Genomic DNA, 22,935 nt, shown 5'->3' with positions numbered 1-22,935 from the left:
TGCACCCAGCTCCTTCCCCCATGGAGCCTGGAGCCCAGCACTCGCAGCTGCAGGGGAGGTGGCTGTCCGGCCCTGGTGGTCCTGGGCGGGGAGCGTGGACCAGGCCCCTGGCGTGGGCATCCTCCTGAGCCGCGGCGTCTCACCCACAGGTTTGGACGGCATTTCGAGTCCCCGCTGCTCTGGCAGAGCATCGTCATGATCGTCACCATGTTGCTGATGCTGAAGCTGTGCACCGAAGTCCGCGTGGCCAACGAGCTCAACGTCAAACGCCGTTTCTTTTCAGGTGGGTGATCAGCAACTTTGGTTTAAAGCCACCGAAACAGCAAAACTTGTCTGTAGGTGGAATGAGAGCCCCTTCCGCTCAGCATCGTCCCAGCGGCTTGTCTCCCCGCATGACACTGTCACTGATGGTGTTTGCAGGATGGGACGTGACTTTCACGTTATAATGTGAAACGATCCAAGATGATCGTTTCTTCCCTCGAGGGTGGGCGAGCTATTACCTGGTCCTGATGTTTTACTCTTCGCTGGGATCTCGCTGCCTGCGGAGCCTGGATCGGACAGAGGCCCGGTCAGCTGGGCTCCTCTCTGGCTGGACCAGGTCAGGAGGACATTTGTGAGAAGGCCGTTTTATCTCCAACTTTCTGTGAGGCTTGTACGTAAAACCTTCCCCACGGCCAAGTGCACTGGGGTCTTTGCACATGCCTTGTTAAAAATGCCCCCCAGCCAGGATTTTGTGATGCAGGTGGATCACCACCCGGGTGCACGTGCCTGGGCAGCACGAACTGCAGGCGCAGCCCACACCGCTGCTGGACTCTTTGGCTCTCGGAGCGAAGACTCTCTTCCTGTTTCTGCCTTTTCCTTTGGGGAAGCGCCTTCTGGGCTGGCTGCCTTGTTTGAACATCAGCCTTACTTCTGGTTTTCTTCTAATCACTAGAAGTGTGACAGCTCTCACTTTGTGTGGGATGTCTGTGGACTTGGGGTCTTGCTCGTGTTTTTGTTCCTGGTGGTCGTCTTTCCCTGTGAGTGGTTCCTCCCCTGGTGTAGCCCCTATTTTGTTTTGTTTTTTAAAATGTATTTTTATTGATTTCAGGGAGGAAGGGAGAGGGGGAGAGAGAGAGAAACATCACTGATGAGAGAGAATCATTGATCGGCTGCCTCCTGCACACCCCCTGCTGGGGATCGAGCCCAAAACCCAGGCATGTGCCCTGACTGGGAGTCGAACCATGACCTCCTGGTTCCTAGGTCGATGTCCAACCACTGAACCACACCGGCCAGGCTGGCATGTTTTGTGCTCTCTCCCCATTGATGCCATTCTCTCTTCTGCAGATCTGTCCCCATCCCCCTGTTGTAACTCGGTAAGTCACCCCAGAACCTGTGTAGCTGACTGTGTAGCTGGTCTTGCCTAGGAAGCAGGGCTCAGTGAACAGGGCCATTATGAGGAGAGGCACTGGGCCCTAAATCTCTCTTGGACAAGAGCTTTCTGCTCCCACGGCTCCTGCCCCTTCTCTCTGTGATCTGTGTCCCTTGGAACCTCATCTTTCCGTGGGCACTGACCTCCTGGCCGGCCGCAGAGGGGCAGTGTGGGGGTATCTCAGGGCAGCCTGGCCTCACACAGGTGGGAGGAGAGGCCGTGTGTGCCCAGGCTGTACGCCTCTGCCTCTGGCTCTGAAACCTGAGAGCAGGTTTGTGACCTGTTTGAAGTCGTGTGATAGTAGGCTGCCAGATGTAGCAGGTGTGGGTGCCTCCAGGCCATGTGGCCTTTGAGCTTGGACATTTGTGTGACCTCGCTGACATGCAGGCATGCCTCAGCTGTGCACGCTCCCCCCTTCCCTGGGGCTTTGCCAGCAGGTCTTCACGTTGGTGCAGGAGAGGGCAGCGGGCACCGTGAGCAGGACGCTGTGCCTCGGGGGACCTCCCTTAGAAGCCTTCTTGATGAGTGAGAGGGATGGTGACCATCTGATCACTTCTCTTGATTTCCAGTGTTCTATGTAGATTCTTCCAAAAGGGATATTTCTGTTCTGTTAACTGGGCTTGAGTTAAAACAGTGAATCTCAGTTTCCAGGGGTAGGGCTGGAGTCTGACCTGTAAAACGTGCCCTCTGGTGAGCAGATGGGAACCGGGGAGGTGTCTCCTCCTGTGGCAAAGGGCTTTGCAGATGTGGTTAAGGTGGGGCCTCGAGGGGGCTTGTCTGAATTGTCATTTGGGCCCGATGGCGTCACAGGAGAGGAAAGGGGAAGACCTGGTGGAGATGGATGGACAGATGGATGACGGAGGACTTGACCCTTGCTGGCTGTGAGAGTGGGGGAGGGGCGTGCTCTCAATGGGAACTGTTTTCACTTACAGCAAGGACAGCAGCCCAGTCCTCCAGCCACTTGTTGAATTTTGCCAACAAGTTGAATGAGTGGAACCGAGTTTTCAGGAATCTGCATTTCGGCAGAGCTTGGCAGGGATGGCCCTGACATTCATTCATATTCTCTCTCTCTCTCTCTCTCTCTCTCTCTCTCTCTTATTAACTCCTTGCTCACATGTCTGGGTGGGTGCTGGCTGTCAGCTGGGACCTCAGTGGGCTCTCTGCTGGACCACCCACACGTGGCCTCTTCACGTAGCCTGGGTGTCCACACAATATGGCCCAGGTTTCAAGTGGCATGTTGGAGAGAACTGGGTAGATACTGTGTCTTTTTAAAGATCTAGTCTTGGAAATCATACAGCTTCCCTCTGCAGGGGTGTGGCCACCCCCCCACCCCGACAATTGGGGACATGGACAGACACCCCTCCTGGTGGGGAGCAGTGAGGACTGAGGAGACTGTGGGCCTGGTCTGGAGTGGGTTCGGGGCAGATATGTGGAAGGACAGCATTGTTGAAAACATTTCTAACGTCTGTCTCCTCCGTCTGTCCCACACAAAGAGGTTTTTCTAAAACACAGATCTGATCATGTCGCTTTCCAGCCACGAAACCTCAGGTAGCTTGATGCTGCGCAGGGAGGGGTCCGATGTGGGCTGAGCCTCTTCCCACCCTGAACCCCCACGTGCCCCTCACAGTCCTGCCCTGCTGCGCCCTGTTGTTCAGCACGTGCAGAGCTCTGCTGAGCTTGGGCTGATCTGGCCTGGACATGGGAAGGGAAAAGGCTGTTTGCATCTGAACTGCACGGGAGCTAAGTTGAGTTCTCACCTGTACCCACCCCACTCCTCACCCTCCCCTCTCCCTTTCAATGGTGAACTTGGTTTAAATAAAAAAATAAAAAAAAAAAAATAGAAGAAAAAGCTGAGAAAATCCACGTGACCTTGGGTCGTCAGAGCCCAGAAGATCCAGGGGGCGGTGCTGGGGAGGGAGGCAGGGGAGGCGTGGGGCCGCAGCCTGTGTGGTGCTGTGAAACCCTCCACCGCTGTCCGCAGTCCTGGCAGCTGGGCTGGTATTTGCTTTTAGCTGTTCACTTGCCCATTTCCATTTTTAGGTGAGTCCACTGCCTGGGGCAGATGACACAACCTTTGATCCACCTCTGCTTTGTGATCAAGTGACTCACTGGAGTCCTACTCTTCTGTCTCACCACCTCCCACCTGCAGGGACCCCACTTGCTGCCTCTCTGCCCCGCGGTGTCTTCCAGGGTCTTGGGGGGCTGTCCCGGGCAGTGACAGTCGGGAGGTCTCGGGAGGGGGGTGGGCTGTTGGCAGGGGAGGGGCAGGAGCTGGGTGCCTCCGACTGGAAGGAATCATCACCCCTCTGTCAGGAGCTGCTGGGCTGGTCGCCTTGGTGGGATGTAACAGTGCCTCCCTGCTTCTCCCTGGCATGTGTTGAACCAGCTCTTGGGGAGTGTCTCCTGAAAACGGCTTTCTCAGGCAGCCCTCTCGGTGGCGCTGTGATCCTGGGCCTGTGTGGCCGCCTCCTGCACGCGGCTGAGTGTCTGGGGAGCAGAAGCAGAATCTGGTGACGGCAGACGCCACCTCCCACCTTAGCAGTCAAATGAGAATGGGCGACTTTTCATTTTTGGTCCCAAATTCCCTCCCCCTATTCCAAGCACTTATTTGGAAAGAGGGAGGGTAGGTTCAGAGAAAAATAGCCCAAAGGTAGATTTCCTGATGCACAGACACCCAAATCTATAGTTTTCCTGTCCCAGCGGTTTTAAAAGAGAGAAGTGCAAAGAGGGCCAGAGACACAGCTGCTTATCTGCGTTAAACCCGTCTGTTTTGTCTCTCCTTCCTTTCTGTTTCTCTCTCTCTTTTTAAATGTAGCTGCAGATAATAAGGACGAGGAAGTCAAAGTGCCCCCCAGGCGGTCATATCTGGGTATGTACCCCCTTGCATGAGGCCGCTCACTCCCGTGTTTCATCTCATGGCAGCTTTGTCCCTCTCTGTCATGTCTGTCATCTGTGTTGGCATCCTGACCATGCATGCATGTGATTCATTTTACCAAGTGTGGCCACGACTCCCGTAAACTAACCAGCTCATAACTGTTTTCAAGCATGAAGCAGTTCCTAGAAGCCTGCTGCTTTCTGTGTGTGGGTCTGTGAGAGAGAGAGAGAAGGAAGGAAAGAAAGAAAAAAAGAAATGATCAGAGCACAACTTCTGGAATTCTTTTGTTAAATTTATTCTAAGTATTTTATTATTTTTGATGCCATGGTAAATGGATTTGTTTTCTTCACTTCACTTTGGACTGTTCATTGCTACTTTGTAGAAATAAAGTTGATTTTTGCATATTGATCTTGTGTCCTACAGCTTTGATGACATCATTTATTAGGTCTCAGAGCTTTGTAGTGGATACGTGAGGATTTTCTATATATATAAGATCATATCATCTGCAAATAGTTTTACTTCTTCTTTTCCAATCTGAGTGCTTTTTATTTCTCTTTCTTGCTTAGTTACCCTGTAGAAGTGATCTGGGTGGATGCCCTTGTCTTGTTCCTGATCTTAGTGACAAGGCGTTTAGCCTTTTCCATTGAGCATGATGGATTTCACATAGATGCCTTTTATTAGGTTAAGTAAGCACCTTCTGTTCTGAGTTTGTTGAGTGTTTTTATCATGAAAGGATGTTGAAGTTTGTTAAATGCTTTTCTGTGTCTGTTGAGATGACCATGTGGTTTTTGTCCTTTATTCCATTATTATACTACCAGTGCCTCAGTGCACGGATTCGTGCAGATTGAAAGGAAGTTAATTAGAAGGTGGCCAGTGGGGTGGGACTCGGTGAGACTGGCTGGACACGCCTTGGAGCCACCCACCTGCAGTCCCTTCCTGCTGGCCGCACCTGGGGCAGCACTGTAGCTCAGAGGGCGTCTGTGGAGTGAGCGGGGTCCCTCCTGCAGGTGGGGTCCCTCGGCCTGGCCTGTGGGGATCGGACCGAAACCGGCTTTCTGACATCCCCTGAGGGGTTCTGGATTGCGAGAGGGCAGTTCTTGGGTGATGCACCCCAGAATCGGGCTCCCTCCTCTCTGGTTCCAGTGTGTGTCACCCGAGAACCACATTTGCCTAGTCACTGCAGCTCGGCAGCTCCTGCGTTGAGCATCTGCCCCCTGGTGGTCATTGCACATCATAGCTACCGGTCAGACAGTCGCTTAGCCTTTTATATATATACTAGAGGCCCAATGCACGAAAATTCATGCAAGAGTAGGCCTTCCTTCCCCTGGCTGCCGGCACCGGCTTCCCTCCAGCACCCGGGACCCGGGCTGCTTCCCTCCTCCGGCAGCTGGAAGGCACCCGGGACTCGGGCTGGCTTCCCTCCGGCCCTGGCTTCGTCAGGAAGGACGGCTGGTATAATTAGCATATTACCTTTTTATTATTATAGATATAGATATTATAGTGATTATTTTTATATGTTGTACCAACCTGGCATTTTTGGGATAAATCCCATCAGATCAAGATGTATAATCTTTAAAAAAAATTCCTATATTCTGTTTGCTAGCAATATGTTGAGGATTTCTGTGTCCATGTTCATAAGAGATACTGATCTTTTTTCCTTGTGATGACTTAGGGTTTAGTATCAGGATGAACTGGTCTTATACAATAAGTGGGGAATGGGAACTGTTCCCTCTGCTTCTATTTTTTTTTGAAGAGTTTGTGAAGGATTTGTATCAATTCTTTATTAAAAAATTTTTAATTGAAATATGACATACAACATTGTGTAAATTTAAGGTGTACATGTAATTTTATACATTTATGTGTCGTGTTATGCTTGCCATCGTAGCGATAATTAGCACCTCTATCACATTACATAACTATTTATTTTTAGTAGTTGGAATAATTCATTTTAGTTTCTAAGCAAGTTTATGATTATAATGCAGTATTGCTGTCTGTGTTTACCGTACTGTACAGTGTATCTCCAGGGCTTATTTATTAATCACTGCAAGTTTATCAGTTCCTTAAATGTTTGGTGGGATGACCCAGGGAAGCCATCTGGGTCTGGGCTTCTCTTTGTGGGAAGTGTTTAAAATACTAAGGCAATCTCTTTACTTATGATAAGTGTATTCAGTTTTTCAATTTCTTCCCCAGTTAGTTTTAATAGTTTTTTTTTGGTCCATTTAACCTAAGTTATCTAACCTGTTGGATTACAATTGTTCTTAGTGCTCCCTTGCAATTCTTTTTATTTCTGTGATGTTGGTGCTGATGTCCACTGTTGACGTTAGTAATTTGAGTCTCCTCTCTTTTTCTCTCTTTTCTTTTGGTCATTCTAACTACATGCTTGTCAATTTTACTGATTTTTTTCAAAGAACCAACGTTGGTGGTGGTGATTTTCTCGGTTGGTTTTCTGTTCTGACTCCATGCTGATGACATCCAAATACTTAGTGCCTGTTTCTTAAAAGCGGGGACTGCACTCTGTAACCACACTGAATGTCCCACCAGAGCAGCCGGTACGGCGCCGCTGTGGCCCCAGCAGGTTCATGGCTTCTCCTTAGGAAAGGGTCCCGTCAGACCCGCCCTTGCACTTCCTCATTTACAAATCCTGGATTTCCAGATGACCTGGGCAGAGCTCTGGGCTGGCCGGTCGGCGCCTCATTAACGCTGGACAACACTGCCCAGTGGAGATGCAGTGCCAGCCAGGAAGCCAGCCATGTGCGTGGTTTCCAGGCAGCACCTTAGAAAAGTGAAAAGAAACTGGTGAATTACCGTTAATCTGCTTTTTACCAAAATACTTTCACGTGATCCTGTAACCACTCTAACAATTATTAACAGGATATTTTCTGTCTTTTCCGCATCAAGCCTTTGAGGTCAGGGGCGTGTTCTGCCCTCAGAGCACGTGTGCCCAGCAGCCTCGTCAGCACTCAGTGCCCTCGCGGGTCAGCGCCCTGTGCTCTGCTCGCCGAGTCCGCCAGGGGAGGCAGGCGGCTGTCAGAGGCGCGTCTGAACTGGGCCTGGGGTTTGCACACACGAGATGTTTCCCTTGGTTCCAGGTCGGGAGACTTCCCCTGGCTGTCACTTTGGAAGGTGATTGTTCAGGTTTCCAGGATCCCCGATGTTTAGTTAATTTCCGCAGCTGTGGTGACCCTTTGCCAAGACCCTCCAGTGCCCTCTTGCTTCCATCCTGAACTGCCTAACTAGGAGGTTCACCTGTCTCTCCCTGTGGGTTTGAGCACCGACAGTGGGAATGTGGGAGTCCTTGCTGCTGCCGTGGGCCCGGGACGGGTGGCTTACGTGCGGTCTGCAGTCCTGGCCACCAGGACTGAGGTGTGACGCGGCCTCCTCCTTAACCAGCCTGGGCTCCCTCTGTCCCATCACTCTGGGCTTCCCGGTCCCTCTTCCCTGCCGTGCCTTCCGTGCGGATTCCCCAGAGAAGTGGACTTGGATTATTTTTTGCTGCTCCCACCTCACCACAGGAATTCCCCGTGGTTTTTATCGGGGTCGGCAGGTAGCTCCCACGGGTGGTGGCGTGCCAGGTGTGTGTAGGTTCAGGGTGGGTGTGGGCTCGCCTCTGTGAGGGTCCAGGCACTCAGGACTGACTGGAGCTCTTCTTCCTCCGCATCCTCAGACTCACAGCTGAGACACGGGGCAAGTTCCGGGAGGCGGGCTGGCTCACACTGGCACGGGGCCCTGCTTATCTCGTGTCGCAGGTGTGAGTGTCACAGCTGCCACAGGAGGCGTGGGGTCATGGGGCAGTGATGGGAGGCCCTCCTGGAGCCAGTGCCTGTCCTCCTCCCTGGGTGTGACCCTGATTAAGAGAGAGCTGCTGGCCACGTGGTTACCAGATGGCCTGCCCTAATGATTGGTCCCAATCCTGAGAGGCGACTTGGAGCCGTGGAGCCTGGTGTGGGAGTCCCTCTCTGGTGGCCTTTTCAGGACAGCCCTCAGCACTCGCAGCTTCCCCTTAGTTTCCAGGCGCCTGGGGGCCAGCTGGGCTAGGAGGGCACAGGGGCTCAGAGTGCACAGGCAGCTTCTGTGAGAGAGGGGGCGGCTGTGGGGGCCTGAGCCCTCTGCACTCTCAGCACCTATAGGGGCACGTGGGGTCTTGTGAGAGCAGGGATGCCTGAGGGGGTTCTTGCTGCGAAAGTGGGGCACGTGGAGGCCCCACTGTGGGACAGCCACACCTTTTCTGTCAGTGACCAGGGTTGGACCACTGGAGGGATGTCATTCTCTGAGCTGGAAAGACTTTGCCTGAACTGATGGGGACAGGCCACACGGGGGTGCTGGTGGGCTGCCTGGTCTGGAGCCCAGCGGTTGCATAACCTGTGTCATCAGTGGGTTTAAATCCTGAAGCTGTAACGAGGATGAGCCACCGGAAACCACCTGGGAGGCCAGGAGCTTCTGTGGACGGGTTTTCTTCTGCCCCTGCCTGTTGGTGCGGAGCGGCCGGGGCTCTGTCGCTCCCATCAGCTTGGGGTGCATGTCGAGCAGAGACACGCTGGCCCTCAGCTGACCAGTACTGACACCCAGCTGCTGTTCTGAGGGACGGGCTTCGTGCTGTGTTGTCCTCCCTGCCCTTACACAGCGTCTGGGGGCCCCTCGGTCTGCAGGGGTCACACTACTGCCTGGGGACCCAGCACCTGCCTGGTGGCCCCTTCAGAGAGGCTGAGGTGTGTGGGCAGGGATTGCTGTTGAGGGCTGTGCGAGGGTCCCGACCTCCATCTGAATTATGTGACAACACAGCCTCCACAGGGCCCCTGGGGGCGGGGCGGGCGCTGCCATCCTGAGGCTCAGGGAGGTCCCACGGCTGGGCGGGGCACCGTACACGGTCCTCTCATCCTTGGATCTGCAGGGGCAGTGCATCAGGGTTCAGGTTCAAATCCTGTGTGTCCCTTCTGGCCAGTGGCTCTGCCTCAGTGTCCCCCACATTTGGGTTGTTGGGTTCCAGGTGCTGACATAGGAGCCCTCTGGAGAGGGGGCGCGCACCTGCAGATGGGCCTCCCAGATGGAGAGAGACACCGATGGCTCAGCTAGAGGGGCGGGGCCAGGGGCTCAGGAAGGAATGGTCCCCAGATGTGCCCCTTTCCCACCCCATCCTGGGTCTCGGCCCCCAAGGGCACGGCCAGCCCTGCCACGCGGTCTTGTTGTCCATTTAGAGAGGTGCTCAGTGATGATCTCAGATGGCATCCTGGGGTGTGGGGGGCCTATTGCCTGACTTTGAGGCCCCCACTCTCCCTCTGTTAAAGGAGGAATGAGAGGCTAGGTGTGAGCGGCCTGCCCGATGCCGGCATGGGGTCTGAGCCCGTGAGGGGCCGGCCAAGGACCCAGGAGCCGGGTGTCTCATCCCCAGACCACCTGTTCACGGTGGGCTGCCACGTGGGGCTGGTTTTGAGGGACATGACTGTCCCTTTGGGGATGGTCAGAGTAGATGCCCCCATGAACCCTGGCCCAGGGCTCAGCTCTGCCAGCTGCACTGTCGTCAGGATGAGTGTCTGAGCTTCTGAGGGACCTCTTCCTTCGTCGGGATGGAACGGTCTCTAATTCTGGAGCCCTTTGGTGTGGAAAATAGCTCTGCGCCTTCGAGGTCCCAGCTGCTGGGTAGTGACAAATGTGTCCCTGAGAACCTTCTCCAACGAGACCTCCTCATCCTCCTGGGGGCGGGGGGGGGGGGGGGGGGGGGGGGCAGCAGGCGTCCTCAGACATGGGGTCCCAGGTGGCCCGAGGTCATCCTGAGGAAGAACAGATGCCTTTCAGAGGCAGGTGAAGGGGGTGCCTTCAGCGAGGGGTCCCTGCCCTGGAGGCGAGTATCCAGAAGGAAGGCTGTTCTCTCGTGTGTAGGAATGGCCCAGGCTGGTGTGGCTTGGAGCGTGTGGTTTATGGCGGACGTGGGTTCCACGTGTTTGTGATGCAGTTAGTGGTGAGACAACTTGGGTGTCGTTGGCTCCGTTTCTCCTGTTTCCCGGCTGAGTGCCTCCTGGGACACATGGTACATGTGCAGCTTAGACGCCCTCTTCCAGCTCTTCCTAGCTTCCGGGACGGGCAGTCCTGGCACCTCATGTCCTCGCCCACCCGTGCAGCCCTTGCTGGGCCTTTTTGCTGGCGAGGTGCCCTGGCTCCAGACTCTGCAAACCAAAGGGCCGGGTCAGGCTTGGGCGCATCACACCCCTCCACTTCCCTGACTGTCCCTGAAGCTGCCTCTGTCCCCAGGACCTGCCACAGCCCATAAACTAAATGTAATTTTTGATTTCTGTGAGTTCTTCCACATTTGGTTTCTGCAGGACACATTTGTCGAGCAAATGGTAATATTCTATCAACTCAGGATGTAGTGATAATAATTATATATCTTTGCAGGACCTTTATTAGGGGCTGGACACTTTATAAGATTCAGAAGATTAACTACTTTAATCATTAAAACAACCCAAATTGCTCGGTAACATTATTCCTCTTCTACATCTAAAGAAATGGAGACACATGATTAATCTAAAGTTGTGGAGGGGAAGAGTGGGTATTCTAACCCAGGAAAGAGATTCCAGAGGTTCTGGAGTGATCCTGCACCATCTGAGTATCAGTACTATTTTAGGATGAGTTCCAGGTTTAGCATCCTTTATGCTGAGTTAATATCTGTATGAAGTCTTCCTCAGAAGTTCCTTGGTCCAGAGCAGTTGGATCCTCATAGCTCACATTCATCTTCCTCATGGTGATCTTTTATTTTTAATATACTTTTATTGATTTCAGAAAGGAAGGGAGAGGGAGAGAGGGATAGGAACACCAATGATGAGAGAGAACCATTGATTGGCTACCTCCTGCAAGTCCCACACTGGGGATTGTGCCCCCAACCCAGGCATGTGCCCTGACTGGGAATTGAACCTGTGACCTTCTGGTTCATAGGTCGATGCTCAATCACTGAGCCACGCCGGCGGGGCCTCATGGTGATCTTGACCTCCTCACCTAGTTCACATCTTGCTGGTCACACTGACCTTCATCTCCTCATTCATTTCATATCCTTCTCCTCACACTGACCTTGACCTGAAGTCTGGTTCACGTCTCTCTCCCTCTAGACTTTGACCCTCACCACTTCTGGCACTGGAGCAGCTTTGCGGACTACCTGCAGTGTGTCCTGGCCTTCACGGGCATCGCAGGCTACATCACATACCTGTCCATCGACTCAGCCCTGTTCGTGGAGACCCTGGGCTTCCTGGCCGTGCTGACCGAGGCCATGCTGGGCGTGCCGCAGCTGTACCGCAACCACCGCTACCAGTCCACGGAGGGCATGAGGTGGGTGGGCACGTCACTGTTGCTGTCCCCATTGGCACCAGGTGCACATATGTTCGGTAAAAGTCAAATGGGTACAAATCTGGCTGCTTTGTGTTCAGTTACATTTGTGAAACAGCCAGTTAGAGAGCAGTTTAGGTTTAAACACATTGATCCACTGACCTCTTTTTTTTTTTTAATAATATATTTCTTTATTGATTTCAGAGAGGAAGGGAGAGGGGAGAGAGAGAAACATCAATGATGAGAGAGGATCATTGATCGGCTGCCTCCTGCATGCCCCCTACTAGGGATTGAGCCCGAAGCCCAGGTATGTGCCATTGGCTGGAATCGAACCTGAGACCCTTCACTCCGCAGGCTGACGCTCTATCCACTGAGCCAAGCCGGCTAGGGCTGATCCACTGACCTCTTGATGCGTGAGCATTGTGCTTGTGTGCGACAGGTGAGAAGCCGAGACCCTCCCCTGAACAGGAAACAGGTGACGGGATCGGAGAGCTGCTCCTCCTGCATTGTTGAGCCTGAAGCTTCGGAGTGGGAGGGAGGGCTGAGTGTGGAATAGGGATGAGGGCAGCAGACTCTGCTCACAGTAGCAGAGGTGTGCAGCCATTGGTGGGGTGTGTCATGAGATGCACTCTCAGGATCCAAGTCCAGAACATGTGTTAAATTTACACCAAAGTATTTCATTTGCTTTTGAGCAACTGTAATTGGTATTACATTTTAAATTTCATTTTCCATTTGCTTGCTAGTGTATAGAAATGCAGTTAATTTGTATGTTTCTCTTGTATCATTCACCTTGCTGAACTCATTATTTTATGTATGTACTAGAGGCCCAGTGCACGAATTCGTGCACCAGTGGGGTCCCTCAACCTGACCTGCGGGATCAGGCCAAAACCAGCTCTCCGACATCCCCTGAGGTGTCCCAGATTGCAAAAGGGCGCAGGCCAGGCCGAGAGACCCCACCGGTGCATGATTGGGGCCGGGGAGGGATGTGGGAGGTTGGCCAGCTGAGGAGGGACTGTGGGAGGGCTCCAGGGAGTGTCCAGCCCGTCTCACTCAGTCTTGATTGGCCAGACCCCAGCAGCAAGCTAACCTCCTTATCCCCTGGTGGTCAGTGCATGTCATAGCTACTGGTCGACTGTCTGCCCCTGGTGGTCAGTGCACATCATAGCGCGCGATTGAGAGGCCTTAGCATATCATTAGCATATTATGCTTTGATTGGTTGAACAGCTGACCGGACACTTAGCATATTAGGCTTTTATTATATAGGATGTATGTATATATGTATTTATTTTTATCCTCACCCAAGGACATGCTTATAATGCTTGTTTTTAGAGAGAGAGGAAGTGGGAGAGGGAGAGAGAGAAACATATCGATGTGAGAGAGAAATATTCATCGATTGCCTCCCATATATGCCCTGACTGGGTATTGAACCCACCACCTAGGTATGTGACCTGACTGGGAATTGAACCCACAACCTTTTGGTGTATGGGATGATGCTTCAACCAACTGAGCCATCCAGCCAGGGCTGAACTCATTATTTTTAGGAGTTTTCTTATAGATCTTGGATTTTTCTATGTAAACAATCTATATATATAAAAGGCTAAGTGACTGGCTGATCGGCCGACCTGCCGGTAGCTATGTCTCGCACTGACCACCAGTGGACAGATGCTCAACACAGGAGCTGCCAAGTGACAGCAACTTTGCAGAGTAACCTCTTGCACTCCGGGACCCCTCGGGGGATGTCAGAGAGCTGGTTTTGGCCTGATCCCCACAGGGCAGGCTGAGGGACCCCACCTGCCAGAGGGACCCCAGTCACTCCACAGATGCTCTTCGAGCCCTGGCACCGTCCCAGATGCAGCCGGCTGGGGAAGGACCACGGGAGGTTGGCTCCAGGGCATGTCTGGCTTGTCTCGCCCAGTCCCGCCCTGCTGGCCACCTTCTAATTAATTTCCTTTCAATGTGCATGAATCCGTGCACCGGGCCTCTAGTTATATATAAATGGGGATGGTTTTATATCTACCTTTCTGGTCTGTGTGCTTTTTATTTCCTTTTCTTGCCTTCTTGCACTAACTAGAATATCCAGCACTGTGTTTAACAAGAGCAGTGATAGTGGGTGAGGTGTTTTTCCCAATCATAAGGAGAAAGCATTCAGTATTTCACCGTTAGGTATAATGCTAGGTGTAGAAAGTTCTCTAGTCCTGTTTTTCTTCAAGTTTTTATATTAAATGAGTGTTGAGTTTTGTCAAATGCCTTTTCTGCATTGATTGATATGATCATGTGATTTTTCTTCTTTAGCCAATCATAATTATATTGATGATTTTCAAATACTGAGCTAGCCTTGCATCCCTTGAATAAAGTTCCCTTAGTCACAATGTACAAACAAACAAAAAATAAATAAATAAATTGCTAATTTCTACTTGCTGATACTTCAAGGATTTTTATGTCTGCATTCATGAGGGATATTGGCCTGTAGTTTTTCTTTTTCTTTTTCTGGTACTTTTTTGGCTTTGGTATTAAGAGAACACTATCTTCATAAAATGAATTGGCATGTCTTCTATTTTCTGGGAGAAATAGTGCAAAATTGGTGTTAATCTTTTTAAGCATGTACTAGAATTCTTCGATGAAATCATCAGGACCTGGATATTTCTTTTTGAGGAGTGTTTAAATTATGGATTCAATTTCTTTAAGAGTTATAGGGTTATTCAAATGATCTATTTCATATTGGGTGAGCTGTGGTAGTTTAGACTTGTTGAGGAATTGCTACATTTAGTCCATGTGATCAAATTTAAGTATGTAGAGTTGGTCATAATATTCCCTTCTTGTCTTCTTGATGTTGCAGATATGCCCTCTGTTCCATTACTGGTAATTTATAGAGGTTGGCAAACGTAGGTTTATAGTTGCTAACATGTGGAACACAGACTTTATCCTCATATTATTATTTATTAATTATTGTATTATTTACTTGTATTATTTGTAAATCTACTTCTGCCCACCCCTATATATATATCTCTTTCTAGAAGTTTGTCAATTTTATTGATCTTTTCAAAGAATCAGCTCTTTGTTTTGTTGACTTTTCTGTTTTACATTGCATGGATATTTGCTCTTATTTTTATTTAATTTATTAATATAAGACTTTCTTTTTCCTAATGTAAGCATTTAATGCTATAAATAACCTCTCATTACTGCCTTAGCTGTGCCTCACAAACTTTGATGTTTTATTTTTATTTTCACCATTCATAACTATGCATAGCTATGCATATGTTTATTTCAAGACTTTCCCTTTGATCTATAGATTCTTTAGAAGTGTGTTGTAAAATATCCATGTGGTTAGAGGTTTTTTTGTCTTTCCATTATTTATTTCTAATTTTATTCCATTATGTTTAGAGAACACACTCTGTATGATTATAATTCTCTTAAATTTATTTTTAATTAAAAATTTTTTTTATTGATTTCAGAGAAGAAGGGAGAGGGAGAGAGAGAGAGAAACATCAGTGATTCTCTATCATTGATTGGCTGCCTCCTGAATGCTCCCTACTGGGGATCAAGCCTGCAACCCAGGCATGTGCCCTGACAGGGAATCAAACCGTGACCTCCTGGTTCATAGGTCAATGCTCAACCACTGAGCCACGCTAGCTGGGCTGTTCGCTAAATATTTATTAGATTATTTGTGTTGATGTTGTTAAGTTCTGATTGCTGCTTTCCTGCCTAGTTTTTCTATCACTTGTTGAGAGAGGGATGTTGAAGTCTCCAACTATAATTGTGGATTTGTCTATTTTTAGTTTTAGTTCTAGTATTTGGTTCACCTTCTAATTAATGAAATTTCTGGGAACCGGCTCACTTGGTCTTGCTGCACTGCCCTTGAACCCTGGAGCCAGCAGCTTGGAGTCTTGCTGCCTGGGAAATGGAACAGGTCTCCTGGGGCGAGGCCCTGTCTGCCTTACCTCTCTGCCCCCAGGCGTATATCTTTATTCCTCCTTGACACATAATAGGCCAGGTGAGTGGGGATGCTCTACACATGTGTGTGGTTAAGGGTGTGCACCACACACTACATGCACACACACACACACAGCCCAGTCAGCAGCCCAATAAAGAGGAGGGCTGGAATAATTAGAGTTCAGCAAAAGCCCTGGAACTCTTTAAAAATTATTGAGATATAACTCACCATACAATTTAAAGTGTACAATTTAATGGATTTTAGTATCTTCACAGAGTTGTGCAGCCGTCCCCACAGTCTAATTTTAGGACATTTCCATCACCCCAGGAAGAAATATTGTATCCATTAGGAATCAACCCTCATTTGCTCCCAAACCTCCCTCCCCCAGCCTAGGCCACCATGATCTGTCTGTGTAGGTTCATCTGTTCCAGACACTTCATATGATCAGAATCACACAGAGCTTGGTCTTTGTGTCCGCGTCCACCCGTTTGCAAAATGACGCCCATGTTCGATGTTTCAGTGCTGCATTCCATTCTGAGGTTGAATAATATTCCCCTGCATGGACGGACCACACTGTGCTTGTCCATCTCCAGTGATGGACTTCTGGGTTGTGTCCACCTGTTGGCTGTTTGAATAATGCTTCTGTGAGCATTCGTGTACACGTTTTTGTGTGGACAAGCGTGTTCCTTTCTCTTGGGATACACCCAGGACTGGGACTGCTGGGTCCCACGGTAACTCTGTGTAACAGTCATTGGAGGATCTGCCAGACTGTTTTCCACAGTGGCTGTACTGTCTGACATCCCCGCCAGCTCAGCTGTGGGTGGGGTTCTGGTCTCTCCCCACCTTCACAACCTCATTCCCACTCACGTTTCATTCTGGCCGTTCCAGTGCCTGGGGCTCATTGTGGTTATGCATTTTTCATTTGCATTTCCCCAACGACTAAGGATGCCGAGAGCCTTTTCATGTGATTATTGGACATTTATGCGACTTTGGAGAAAGGTCTATTCAGATCCTTTGCCTGTTTTAAAAGTTGGCCCTTTGTCTTTTTATTATTGAGTCATAGAGTTCCTTAGATTTTTCTGGATACTAGAACCTTGTCAGATACACGATTTGCAGATACTTTCTCTTATCCTGAAGATCATCTTTGCACTTTCTTGATGTTTTCCTTTGCAGCACCAAAGGTTTCAATCCAAGAGCCCACTGTGTAACCCAGGGTCACAAAGACCTCCTTTGGGACATGTGTTGGGCGGGTTTTCAATGTTGGGAGAGCTCTTGATGGGTGGCAAGGAGCGGAAGGCGAGGCCCCTGGGAGGTGGGCATGAGCCGAAGGCGCCTGTGAGGAAGCTGGGACAGGTGCAGGCGTCTGGCTTTCATCTCCTGGGCACTGGTCTGGGAGGCGCTATCTTGGCTGCTGGACAGGCCATAGATGAGGCGAGAGGTATTTTAAGAATAGTGATCTGGCAGCCCAGTTGAGGCAAAATGGGGGTCAAGAATGAGGTCATGGGAGCAGGGATTAAAATGGTGGGTGGGGGAGGGGAGGGTCAGGTGCAGGATCCAGCAGCTGGAGTTGGGGACGTTATGAGGGGAACTAGACAAGAGAGTCCAGCTCCCAGGTCACCAGCCTGAGCTGGGAAAACAGCCTGGGCCCGGAAGGTGACAGTTCCCCCTCCCAAGCACACTGGCCCCCTCTGCAAGGTTCTCTGTGCTTGGGGTGGGCTTCCCGCACTGTCGGAACCTGCGGTGGTTTTATTTCCTCCCTGGAGGGGGCTTCCTTGGGTGGAACTCCTATGCCCAGGACAAGGCCAAACACAACCGCTTGCAGTGGCCAGATCTGGACTTAGTGCCCATTAGGACATCCTTGGCATGCTGAGCAGTGAGAGAAGAGCCTCTGAGGCTTGCCCATCCATCCATCCATCCATCCATCCATCCACACTATCACTGAGGGCAGGGGTTACATAACGCCCGCGTCAGAAAGAGCAGAATTCATGGCTTAGTGAAAGTCCCTGCTGAACAGATTCTCAGGGACCCCGGCAGGAGGAACTTCGTTAATATTTGACTGGCTGCTGTGCCCCTGTCCTTCCTGAGCCCTTGCGTGGGCAGCTGGTCCAGGGGCCTCTGCAAGGCGTTGGGTTCCTGTCCCCACGCAGTGGCTGACTGAGGGCTGAGGCCAGGTGAGGCGTCTGGGCAGCTAAAAATGTCCCTGTGTGTCAGACAGAGCCCAGCCCCAGCGATGACCTCACGTCTGCACTTGCCTGGGTGAGGAGTGCACCTGTGCGTTCAGGGCCCAGAGGCACCACCCGGCACCAGGCAGGCAGCCCCAGGACAGTGACAGGTGGTCCTGGGACCCCTCCAGCTTTGTGCGCTGCCCCCTCTACCCCTCCAGAAGCACTAGCTGTGTACCGCCAGGCACGTCGCTAAACCTGTCTGTGCCTCAGTTTCCTGTGAAAAGGGAGCCATGTAGCCCACCTTGTCTTGTTCAGGGCAGTGCTCGGCACGTACGCGTGAGGGCGCCGATGGGTGGCTGCCTTTTTCCTGGGAGCCTCAGTTTTAGTTGTTGAGCAAACCCGGCCCCTGTCAGGTCTGGCTCAGGTCACAGCATGCCCCCTTTCTGGCCCCTGACTGTCTGGCCAGGGCTGCGGCTGGTGGCTCTTAGGAGCTGAGAGCCCAGCACTTGCTTCCATTTGCATTTGAGGGATGAGCTCCCGCCCCTCCCCGATGGTGCCCCAGCATGTCAGTGGCCCCAGTGTGAGCCCAACTTTGCCCAACTTTGGGAAAAGAATTACAAGCCAGAGTTAGCTGGAGACCTAAGGAGAGATAAATGCAGATGTGTCTTTGTACTGATGTTTGCAGAACGCACTTCCCATAAAACTGAGCGTGCTACCTGTGCACGCAGCAGTCAGCACACCTGCAGATTGCGAAGTGGTGTAGCGGGGTGTCGGAGTCGATAAGGGGGAGTGTGTTTCTGTGGAGGAAAAGTCCAGCATTAACGGTTTGCGGTGGGGACTGGGTGCTGTGCTCTCGTTCTCTACTTTGATTTCAGTGTGGACAAAGCAGATGTGAAGGGTGGGGTGCTGTGCAGGTTCCTCCTAGGGTGTCTGACACTGCACCTTTGGGATCATTCCATCCATGCACTTTCTGCCACAGCTATGGACCAGGTGCTGGCCGGGGGCTCCATGGGCCAGGGTAGAGGAGCTCCAGGTGAGAGGGCCGCCCCCTCCCAGCCAGGCTCCTCCTGCAGCTCACAGGGCACAGCCAGGCGGGAGCCACGACCTTCGATGCCAGTTCTTTGGGTCCCTGTGGCTGAGGGCCGCTCTCCTGAAGTTCTTGGGTGCTGCTGCCCCTGCCAGGCTGGCCCCTGGAGCAGGTGGTGGTCTTCCCTCCCTCGTCTCCCCAGGGGCCCACAGCAGGTGCGTCTGCAGCCAGGAAGGACAGTGAGATTGTGGGCCTGCCCTGTGCCGGCCCTGTCCCTGCCCAGAGGTTGAGGGTCCTCTAGCTGAAGGGCCTTCTGTCCTTGTGCCCACACACACAGTGAGCTCACAGCGAGGGTGGGAGGGCTGGGAGGGACAGGCTGGGGCCCGGGTGCCCCTGACCTTGGCTGGCCCCCTGACCCTGGCTTGTGTCTCCACAGCATCAAGATGGTGCTCATGTGGACAAGTGGTGACACCTTCAAGATGGCATACTTCCTGCTGAACGGTGCCCCTCTGCAGTTCTCCGTGTGCGGCCTGCTGCAGGTGATGGTGGACCTGGCCATCCTGGCGCAGGCCTACGCATTCTCCCGCCACCCCCCGAAGCCCACCCCCCACGCAGTGCACTCCACCAGTGCCAAGGCCCTCTGAGGCAGCCAGGAGGACAAAGACATATGACCGCCGGCTGCAGGCACCGCTGGCCACCTGTCGTCCTGCGTGGGCCCCTGGGACGGTGGACAGGTGGGCCTGAGTGCCGTGTCTGCACTCACTCGCTGGAGAACAGCCTCACCCCTACAGGCGGGGCTGTGGATGTTTTCAAGGTGATGGAAAAGCAGGTCTCGCTCTCACTTGCTCTCAGGGCACCTGCGGAACCTGGGAGACGCTCGCAAACCCGGGAGACGGCGGAGCAGGCCTCTGCAGGACAGGTCGTGGGGAGGCTTCTCTGTGTCTCAGCCTGGACGTGTCCCGTCAACCCGGGCCCGGGGTGCAGAATGAGAACCAGCATTGGGAGCGCTTGGGGCCCAGCACCTCAGGGCCCATGGTCAGAACAGCTGAGGATGGACGTGCTGCTGGACGGCATGCGGTGGGGGCACCCTGTGCCAGGATGGGCCGGGCACAGAGCATGTGGCCCGGATCTTGTGTCCACGTGGAAGGGAAGCCACACCAACACACATGACCTATGTCCTGGTCTATCTGGCTGGAGTGGCCTTGCCTGGGCACCTTCAGTGCGGCCTCCTCGTAGGTACTCAGGACTCAGCCCTTGCCTGGGCTCGGTAGGGGGTCCAGAGGCCTTGTTGTTACACTGGCCTCCTCCCACTGGGGGCGAGGGGACAAGCCCATGTCCGTGCCAGTTGGGCACTGGCCAGAGCAAGCTCAGGGGTGTCGGAACCAGAGTCTGGAGTTCTCTCCATGAGTCCTATAGGGTATGGCAGGGTGCGAGCGCCCATGTGGGCCAAGCGGGCTGCGCGTGGCTTTTTTCCCCTTTTCCTGGGAAGTGCGCACATGTGCAGCACAGTCTGTGATGTTCATCTTCCAGGACGGGGACACGCTGAGCTGAGCAGCCCCACCCCCAACACAACGAGCTGATGGGCCTGAAGTGACCTTCCAGGGTGGCTGTGATGTTCATCTTCCAGGACGGGGACACGCTGAGCAGCCCCACCCCCCACACAATGAGCTGATGGGCCTGAAGTGACCTTCCAGGGTGATGGGGTGGCCTGGCATGGGCATCCCTGCCCGCCGTCTCCCGTCCGCATGGTTCTCCATGTTCGCTGCGTGTGGCGGTGGTGAGGTCACTGGTCTGACACTAGTCCCCACATTTGTTCCCCTTTCAGTATTACATGAGCATCTCAGCCAGGCCAGCCCTGCACCAGCTCGCAAGCTCCCAAAGGCCAAGTGTTCCAGATGCTCCCGTGTGGCTCCCGCAGGCACTGTTTTCCCTTCTGCTGGGTGGAGGGGTGGCTCTCTGTGCATTATCAGCACTGTCTGTGGCTGGTGCCAAAGCTCTTGAGGTGTCTGCGGTGGCTGGTGAGAAGCGTTTGAAGCTGTTTCCTCTTCCCGAGTTTTCCTCAAAAACTCCTGAATGTTTGAGGATTCTGCTTAGTTCTTTGGCCTGTAAGATGCTTTAAAACACTTATTTTTTAAAAATGAAGGGAGATGTCTGTAGCAGTAGTTGCCTCTAAATTAAAATATCAATGACTGTAGTGCTGACGGAATGTGCCATGTGTGGGGACGCTCAGGGTTCAGTCTATACAGCGACTTTAAATCAATAAACTGCTCGAGGACCAAGCATGGCCTCGTGAATGGAGTCCGTGTGGGGCCCAAGGCACAGTGAATAATTGGTCCTGTGTTATTATTTCACCTCTGGGGTCTCCAGGGGAGGTCCAGCCCTAAGCACTGGCCTCTGCCCAGAAGTGTCCATGTTCCCTGGGCTGGACTGACATCCGTCCCAGGGCCCAGTGCTCGCCCCTATACTGTGGGACAGGCTCCCCTGGAACAGACCAGCCTCAAGGACAATGACCCGCATGATCTAGGGTAGATGCCTGACTAGGGAGGTGGGCATGTCTGGCTGTGCACACAGGTGGGGCAACAGGTGTCGGGCCAGGTGTCGAATCCACCTGGTCACCCTGGGCGCTCCATTTCCCCACATGATATGAGCGAGTGGTGCAGGAGAGGTGGCACTTTTATTAACTGTAGTAGCATAACAGGGAAATTCTGCGGGAGGCCCTATCCTGGTCCTGCCCCTGCCCCCCACCTCCCCTGGCTCGGTCTTCCACCAGGGACCGTGCCCAAAGCTGGAAGGGATGGTGGTGGATGGATGCCCTGCATCAGTGGGGCCTCTTGAGTGATGCAGCTCCTCCGGCAGGGTCTGTGGCAGCGATGTTCCAGGTGTCATGGCTCAACTGATTAAAATGAAAAAGTGCAAAGCAGCATAATTGGGAGAGTTCCATTCTTCTGTCTCCAGAGGAGAAAAGGTTCACGCCTCCATGAAAACAGGCTTCTAGCACCTGCAGGCCTAGGCCCTCCGCCCCCACCCCTCCTGAACCGCCAGAGAAGTTCCTACAGGAGTCGACCATCCCAGAGGATAGCACCTGGTCCCCAGGCAGCTGAGAGGACGGAGGCGTTTCAGAGGAGAACTGTGAGGGGGAGACCTAGGAAGAGGCCCACAGGATAGTGCCAGGGAAAGAGGTCAGAGGTCAGTGCTGGACCCCCAAAGGACCTGGTGGGCTGTGAGTCTCCATGTGAGACCTCTGTGCCTATCACATGGCAGGGACGTGGGCTTCTGCAGAGCTGGGTGCATGGGGAAGGCCTTCCTCCCCTGGGGCATAGCCCACCTGGGTGAGATGGCTGGAGCAGGAAGGGGCTGGCCCCCCTCCCCTGGAAACTCCTCCCCCAGGACTGTGCCCCACTGCGCCCCCCTCCCCCCACTGCTCCTGGGACCTTCGGGCTGAATAGCAGGGAAGGGTTAGGCTGAGGTCTGGGGACAGTGTGACCTTCTGGTATTGCTACAGGCTGGACGTTCTGGGACTTCTTGAATTTATTTTTAGCTAGCCACAGAGTCAGAACTCCAAAGGGAAATAAAAGGAAGGAGGACAGGATGGGGTGCCCTCTGGGAAATTTGCTCAAAGCACAGGTTGGCTTTTAACATCACCTCCGACTCCTAGGCCGAGTTCTGGGCCTCACTGGTCGCAGCAACATGCACTTGGACCAGATACGCGCCAACAGGAGCGAGGCCCCTTAGGGCTTTGGGAGCAGCTGCCCCTAAGGTCAGTTCCTGTCCCTCTGCGCAGTGGGAGGCCAGGGCTGTAGTTCTGTTTCTAAAGCTTGTGACGGGCAGCCTCCTGTGATGGACAGCACGGCCGCCCCTGAGCACAGGGTGTCCGCCCAGGTCAGGCTGGCCCTGTGCGCGCCCATGCGAGGTCCGCTGAGTCCCCAGTCTCGCCTGAGCCTTCGGGATCTTGCGAGCTGTCCTCCGTGGCGCTGGCGGAGCGCGTGCTGTCTTCGCGCAGGGCCGGCTCGGGGCTGGCGGCGCGCTGTTGCTGCTCTTTGAGCTCCGAGTAGGAGCGCGAGAAGGTGTGGAAGATAGAGGTGACCGGGAAGGCCATGAGCAGGATGCCGCTGAGGATACTGCTCAGCGCCACCACTTGTCCGGGCACGCTGCGGGGCACCATGTCGCCGTAGCCCACCGTGGTCATGGAGATGACCGCCCACCAGTAGCTGGCCGGCA

General features: G+C 52.9%; 2 protein-coding genes across 4 annotated transcripts in view; one reads left to right on the top strand and one right to left on the bottom strand.

Moving 5' to 3' along the window:
• Nucleotides 1-19,706, top strand: part of PQLC1 (PQ loop repeat containing 1) — a 23,977-nt gene extending 4,271 nt beyond the window's left edge. The window contains exons 2-5 of one of the 3 annotated variants that reach the window (XM_005861590.2): nucleotides 150-283; nucleotides 4,227-4,280; nucleotides 11,381-11,597; nucleotides 19,154-19,706. In XM_005861590.2, the coding sequence (XP_005861652.1) occupies nucleotides 150-283; nucleotides 4,227-4,280; nucleotides 11,381-11,597; nucleotides 19,154-19,361 (613 nt within the window). In that variant the 3' untranslated portion in view covers nucleotides 19,362-19,706. The remainder of the gene's footprint in view (nucleotides 1-149; nucleotides 284-4,226; nucleotides 4,281-11,380; nucleotides 11,598-19,153) is intronic. The other 2 variants (XM_005861591.2, XM_005861592.2) reach the window with 2 other exon arrangements.
• Nucleotides 19,707-22,227: 2,521 nt separating this feature from the next.
• Nucleotides 22,228-22,935, bottom strand: part of KCNG2 (potassium channel, voltage gated modifier subfamily G, member 2) — a 1,467-nt gene continuing 759 nt past the window's right edge. The window contains exon 2 of the mRNA XM_014535961.1: nucleotides 22,228-22,933. Within this exon, the coding sequence (XP_014391447.1) occupies nucleotides 22,598-22,933 (336 nt within the window). The 3' untranslated portion in view covers nucleotides 22,228-22,597. The remainder of the gene's footprint in view (nucleotides 22,934-22,935) is intronic.

The sequence above is a fragment of the Myotis brandtii genome, unplaced genomic scaffold (genome assembly GCF_000412655.1).
Source record: "Myotis brandtii unplaced genomic scaffold, ASM41265v1 scaffold154, whole genome shotgun sequence".
Classification (NCBI taxonomy): Eukaryota; Metazoa; Chordata; class Mammalia; order Chiroptera; family Vespertilionidae; genus Myotis; species Myotis brandtii.
This window is presented reverse-complemented; position numbering and strand designations above follow the sequence as displayed.